Here is a 7,346-nt window from a genome sequence, read left to right as displayed (position 1 = left end):
CACCAAGTTATAGTCCAACAGATTTATTTGGAAGCATTAGCTTTCACAGCGCTGATCCTAAATCTGAACCTCTTAAGGCACTAGTGCTTAAACAGGTCAGGAGAGCCTATCCTTTATATATAGATACTGTGTTGATGTTCTTGCCTTTTTAGAACTGTATCACTATGCCCACCCTCCCTGCCTAATGGAGTAGAAGGGTTCTGATGATGCCACAGTTGCATAAGCTGCTGCTATGTGATGATGCAGCCTGGCAATAGGAAAGTGCAGATGAAGATGAGTGGTGTGCAAAATGAATGATGTCCAAAAAATTGGCAATTACCTGTCAATCATTGGAAACAATTCAGAAGTGCTGTGGATCACAAGCTTTCACCTGGCCATGGCTTTGGCTCATTAGATTTATTGGTCTATGGCTTCCCTGCCTATCCTTTCAATTAAGAAGCATTCCATGCTATACACATGTTTTGATGACCCTGGCAAGTTGCTGGCAATTTAGGAGATAGATAGGCCTACCTACTGATAAAGCCAAAATAGTTGATTAGACAGTATTTGATGACCTTTTTGAATTACTTAATCAACAACTACAAAGAGATTCCCCACTAGGCTGCAAAGCATTCAGATGACATCTAGAAGTGGCTATAAAGAAGTTGAGTTTACAAACTGCCATCATGTTTAGGAGATCTAACTTCACATAGGCACCAAAATCAAATACATTGTACACTGTAATTACACGGGGATAGACTTAAGGCTGTGAATCTGGTATCAAACCTCACTTAAAAGGAGTTCAACAAAAAAAGTCTACAACTGCTGCTTTGCATAGCAATCCTTCACACTGTGAGTTGAGATTTGCAACTTTACCCTCAGTATTTCAAGCCACCCATGCATTAGCTATCTCACTATTCCTTAGTACCTTTGGACCTGATAGCCTGCAATCTAGGGTTATAAAAGAAGTGGCTGCAGAGATATGGATGCGCTAGTTGCAAATATCCAAATTCCATAGATTCTGCAAAGGTCTCATGGATTGTAAATGTGTAAATGTATCAACACTTAAAAGAAAGAGGGGGAACTGAAACCACTAATGGGTCAGTTAGTTCAAACTCTTGGGGAAATACTGAAATCTGTTCTGAAGGAGGTAGTATCAGGACATTTTGAAAATTATGATACAATCATGCAGGGTCAACTTGGTTTTGTGAAAGGAAATTCACGTTTGATAAATTTATTAGTGTTCTATGAGGAAGTAATAAACAAAGTAGATAAAAGGAAACCAAGTGTTTCATATTTGTATTGTCAAAAGGCACCCAAAGTAAGGTGCCACACAAATGGTTACCACACAAAATAAGAACTCATGGTGTTGGGGATGATATATTAACATAGAAAGATGATACATTAACTAACAGGAAATGAGAGTCGCAGTAATGGGTCATTTTCAGATTAGCAACTGAAATTAGTGGTATATTGCAGGAATCAGTGCTAGGGCTGAAACTATACATATTAATGACTTGGATGATGGAATAGATTGTACTGTAATCAAATTTGTTGACAATACAAAGATAGTTAGGAAAGCAAGTTATAATGAGGATACAAAGAGTCTGCAAAGGGATAGAAATAATGTTAAGTGACTAGTCAAAAAAATTGAAGACACGGTATAATATAGGAAAATGTGAGTGTGTCCACTTTGCCAGGAAGAATAGAAAAGCTAATTATTATTTAAATGGAAAATGAACTGCAGTACAGAGAATCTGGGTGTCCTTGTACATGAATCAAAAAGCTTAGCATGCAGATACCAGATAACTAGGAAGGTAATTGGCATGTTGAACTAATACTGAAAGGGGCATGAAGTCTTACTACAACTGTGAGACTACAAATGACATATTGTATGCAGTTTTGGTTTCGTTGCATTTCACGAGGCTCACTTAAGTGTCGAAGGGATTGCCTTATGAAAGAAGGTTCTGCAGGTTAGATCTGTATCTTTAGGTGTGTTGATTTTATAGAATTATGATTCTGAGGAGGCTTGTTGTGGTTCATGCTGGAAGGGTGTTTTCAACCATGGGGGAGCCTAGAGCTTGGTGGACACAGTTTAAAATCAATAATCAGCTGGGAGGAATTACAGCTCCAAGGGTCATCACACATTGGAATTCTCTTCACAAAAGGCAATGAAGACTGAATTAGAGAGATTTTTGATCAGTGAGGACCTTGAGGATGATGGTGATAGGAGAATATTTCAGACATTCTGAAGCTTTCCTTGAAGCGCAGCAATATTGGTCATAAAAACATGAAAGACCTGTGTCAGGCTTGGATTCATAATGTCTTGATGATGAGAAAAAGCAGGAGCAGGAGAGGAAAGGCAGTAAATTCTCCACTTCCAGATCCCATCTTATCCCATGTGTTCATTGTTCACATGAAGGCAAACATTGCATAAATTTGTGACCTTGGATGTTTTTCTCAGATCAAGGGAGTGTGCGAATGGAAAATTATGTTATATTAAAGCTCCTCTTCTAAAGTTAAAGTTAAATTGCATTGAGATTGTAACATTCTGGCATGACGTTGCCCAATATTGGCACAATGTCATTTGTGGAAAATAATTTTTCACTTTTCTATTAACAATAAACAATGATAACTGCAGCTGATTTTTATTCGGCAAATTTCTAGTTTGGGTCTAGATTTTCTGAGGAGTGGTAATCTCTGACAAATCATCACTCATTTTTTACATCACAAAAGAACTCTACATTTCTGACAGGAGATTGGAATACATTGATTCTGACAGATCCCCCCTCATAGTACAGAATTGTTGAGGAAAATGAAATTGCACCCCTTCTTTAAAGCAGCCAGCTGACATATTCTGTAATCTAAAGATCCAGAATCACCAAGTAACTTGAAAACTACTATCAAAAGGTAAGGGAAAGGTGTTAAGTGGTGGGTGTCAAGTGGGTAGAGGGTAAGGTGTTAGGTGAGTATGGTGTCAGTTGGGTCTGCAGTATGGTGAGTTTGGATCAGGGGAGGCATCGGTTAATCTGGAGTATGGGACAGGGAGACAGAGTTGAGCCTGAGGCAGGGGGAGGGATGGATCCAGACTTGGGAAGGCTGTAGAGTCAGACTTGGAGTGGGGAAAGAGGGAGTGGATGGGTGTCAGGCCAGTTTCATAGAGAGGGATTGTCAGGTCACAGGATACAGCAGTGTAAGGGATATGGTGATATATTTTGGTACGTGTGAGGTAAATTGAGGTGTCAGTTTGCTAGTCACAGGGGAGTTAAACTAAGGCTAACTTTTCCTGAGTAGTTATTATTTAACTTCAACAAAACCCTCTGAATTTTCCAATTTTACAAGTGTTGAGGAATTGCCCAGTGGAATCTTAATTTCCCAGGTATTTCTTCGGAGTGTGCTATGATAGGAATCTTGCATGGTGCCATGTACAACTCTCATCTGTGCTTCTGAAACAATTACTTGGCCTCTGAAAAACTGGATTTAGCTTTCATCAATATAAATATTGTCTGCTAAGAAAGCCAAAACCTTCCAACTAAAAAAACATAAATTACAAAATGGATTGAATTTGAAATGTACTTGTTGTATATTGTTTCTTTATTAAGATATAAGGGAGATGTTACAAAGCATAATGTGAAAAGTGCGGTTGAACAGAATTTAAGCAGGCAAAACTCAAGTGAAAACATCTCCAAACAAAGCAAATCATTAACAGTTAAAAGTTTGGATTCTGAATAAGTAAACTGTTTATCATTGATTTGGTAGCTTACTAAAGAAATGCTGTTACAGACTAATTGTTAAGCCTTAATTTCAGAGGGGCTGGTTGAATATCTATGAATTATTATAATCAGTGATCAACACTGTAAGTCAGTAAGTGTATATGCATGGTTACTATTAAAAAATGCTTTGTATATATTCTTTTGCCATTTTCATATAATAAAATGTAAACATGTCCATCATTACATATAATACTGCTATTGGACAGTATTTATTAAATAATCTGGACCAGCACTAAAATTATACTGGAATTCAATTTATTTTATCAGACAAGTTGCCATGTGATGAATTTGGATGTGATAGAAGCTACATATGTTAGCAAGGCTCTGTTTTATGTCAGCAAAAGGAACCTGTCCATATGTTGCATTTTTATCATTGGAGACAAAAAGAGTTAGGGAGACCGCCAATTTCTGCTGCACTCACATGGCAATATTTTGACCATTCAGGGTCTACCCACCTGGTCTGAGAATGAAGATCAACAATTAACTATTCATGTTGTGTTTTCACGCTGACAGAGCCTAAAGAACAACTTCTTTTTACTCTGTTATAAATTGAGTTGGCTGTTTTGTTGTCTGTTTCTGATGTCATAAATTTGAGTGTAAGATGAACATCTATAATTTGTTTCTTTTTAGTAATGCTTAAAATGATAGTTTACACAAAGTTTTATGAGCATAATGCAATTATATATAATATACTGCTTTCCAGTGCCCTTCGGTGATTAGAGTCTTAGTAAAATGGATATATTCCTTGTATTTTGCTCAAAACATGAATGATAAGCATTTTCAAAGTTTGTGACATAGCTCTGGTAAACTCTAAAATAATTCTTAAAAAAGCTCAGCATGCTCATGGTTTCTACACCACACAAATGAAACCATAAGAAAATACGCACAAAGTTCGAGGTACTTCAGAGAGAAAAAAACTTGCAGATAATGCTTGTGTTTTTAAAGTGTTTTGTGTGACTTAAATATTTATGTGAGCATGTTTAAGTGGATAAAAAAAATTACTATATTTGTCAGTGATTATTTGAGTGCTGAGTCTTATGAGATATTGAGTTAAACAGCTCTTTAAACTTTTAGCTTTTGAAATAACAATCTGTACAGCTCTCTCTGTCAGATACCATTTTTCCAGGTGTATTGACTTTCACACTATCAATTTGTCTGACCATAATATTTTGCAACAATCATTAGGGGACTCATTCAATGGAACTAAAGGTATTGGAAAAAAAACATTGGATTCTGCAGTGACAACTGAGACAAATTATTATTTGCCTATCCAAATAATTGTTGCATGCAGATGACAAAAATGACAATAGTGTAGAGAGCAAATCAAATCAAACAATTAAATAGCAGATAATGTATTTGATAAATTTTGTTCATATAAAAAGATAAGCTTACATACACTGTGGTTTATATCTAATTCCATGCAACAATTTCTATTCTACCTTCTTTAGATTTGATCCTGAAAAAAGAACCTTTTTATGGTAAAATTCTTATCGGCAATAACAGATTCGGTGATTACAGCAAATCCAGGATGATTAACTTGTCGAGTGGCTACACTGGATAGGAGCAAAAATAACACCATACCCTACTCTTCCCTCTGATCCAATTTAACACCCTTTGGAGGAAGTAGGAACCAATCTGTGTGTGACATTATATTTAAAATGATGCAATTTAGATGAAATATTGTGGATTATTGATAGACAGTCAATTGTTATTTTTTCACTTTAATTACACAATAGAAGCGCATTTATTCTCTACATTAACATCTACATAGCACTTTGTTCAGCTATTTAATGGTTGTCTAGTTTCCTGTTCCACAGAGTTTAAGCAAAGTATTCTTGTAATCTCCAGAAGTTTCATCCTAAAACAAGAAACAAATAGGCAATAAGTTATCATTTAAGTAAACAATTAAAGGCACACCTAAAATAATCAAAAAATGTTCACCAGAACATAATATTGATCAAATACAAAACTAATATACTCCCCTCAAACTTCTCCTTTTCTACTTTTGTTGTGTAAGAAGGAATTCCCTTCTTTCTAAATCTTGATTCCATTTATTTTGTTCAGAGTTAACACTGAGTCATGAGCACCAGTTCAGGCTGGATTAGGAAATGTAGATGGCAACAGCAAGGTTATGAGGGATGAATGGAACTAGAGGTGAACATTTGGAATGTGTGATAAAAGGTAAGAAGAAAGAGCTAGAAGGTAAGGCGAGCACCAAAGTGGTGGCTTGTGTGGGACTGATGTGAAGTACACTGAAATTTTCCTAAAATAAAGTTACAGCTTGTGAAACTCAAGGCATCTCTCCATGAACATATTAGAAGCGGAACTGCAGATATGTATAGATAATTTTACTATAGTTTTATTCCTTACAGCAAATGACAACACTCATCACAAACCAGAAAATTTAACTATCATTAAAACGTCTCCTGTCAATATAAATTAGAATGACAACTGTGTCTCAAGTAAAGTTTATTAATCTGCACAAAATCTGGTTTCAAAATGTCTGGACAGTAACTAGGGAGAAACTTGAAATGAGTTGGAAAGTCAACACTGGTTCATAACTCAATAGGTTCAAGCCAATATCTAGTTTCAATGATATCCATATTGAGGATTTATTAATAAATAATTATTTATTGTTATTTTGAAACAATTTATAGCTGATTAGCAGCAAATTAATGATAAGTATGGTAATATGTAAATAAATATATTAAAAATGCTCTTTCCTGAGTAATGTGCCCAGTTTTATGTCAAATTATTTAACATCATCCTATGCTTGAATTTCTTACATTTCTGTGATAATAAATAGATAAATTACATGTTTCTCAATAGACAGCTGGGTGAAAGTTAATATCAGTAACAGTAAGAGAGAAGGTGGTGTATCAGTAATGTCACTGGATCAGTAATAAAGAGATCAAGCCTAAAGTTTCTGGGGTATGTGTTCAAATCCAAATAATAAATCTGAAATTTAAAGCTAGTCTTGGTAATGATGAAACTATTACTGATCATTGTAAAGATTTGATTTGCTAATGCTTTTTTTGGAAAGAAATCTCTCCTTGCCTGGTCTGGTTTACAATGTGGTTACTTTTGAAGTGCCTTGTAAAATGGTTCAGCAAGCTATTTATTTGAAGGATAACAAGGGCTGGGCAACAAATGTCAGTGAGTCCCATGAGAGAATAGAGAAAATGAAAGCTCTTACATACTGCTTTTTGTGTAACAAATCAATAATCCTTAGAGTTGTTCTGTTAAAGTAAGCAGTAGCATGTACTCTCAATACTTGTTTTTCCCTAATGAAGTGGGAAAATTCTAAGATAAAAAGTGCTTCCTGGTGAAAACTGTGCATATTTTCCTATCTACTCCTCTTAACTTGTTATCTCCGGTCTCCCTGGCTTTTGACACCAACACAGGCTCTTAAATGAGCAGTTCTCTAGGATCATGGGATTTTCATGGAACTAATCATTTTTCAGCTCCAAATGCTGTTTTTGACTGCAAAAATTTTCTGTAAAGGTGTGAAAATGGAAACAGCAGGTCTCGAAGAACTGGGAAGAGAAGTTGTAAATTGTAATTACTTAGTAGATTTTCTTTGCTACAATGTTT

At 35.5% G+C, this 7,346-nt stretch overlaps 1 protein-coding gene across 1 annotated transcript in view; it reads right to left on the bottom strand.

Annotated features, from left to right (window-relative positions):
- Positions 1–3,544: 3,544 nt before the first annotated feature.
- The window catches only part of anxa3a (annexin A3a), a 67,511-nt gene continuing 63,709 nt past the window's right edge, over positions 3,545–7,346 (bottom strand). The window contains exon 14 of the mRNA XM_072591886.1: positions 3,545–5,610. Coding sequence (XP_072447987.1) covers positions 5,551–5,610 — 60 coding nt within the window. The 3' untranslated portion in view covers positions 3,545–5,550. The remainder of the gene's footprint in view (positions 5,611–7,346) is intronic.

Source organism: Chiloscyllium punctatum, chromosome 1, assembly GCF_047496795.1.
Source record: "Chiloscyllium punctatum isolate Juve2018m chromosome 1, sChiPun1.3, whole genome shotgun sequence".
Classification (NCBI taxonomy): domain Eukaryota; kingdom Metazoa; phylum Chordata; class Chondrichthyes; order Orectolobiformes; family Hemiscylliidae; genus Chiloscyllium; species Chiloscyllium punctatum.
Note: the sequence above shows the minus strand (reverse complement) of the source record. Positions and strands in the feature narration are given on the sequence as shown.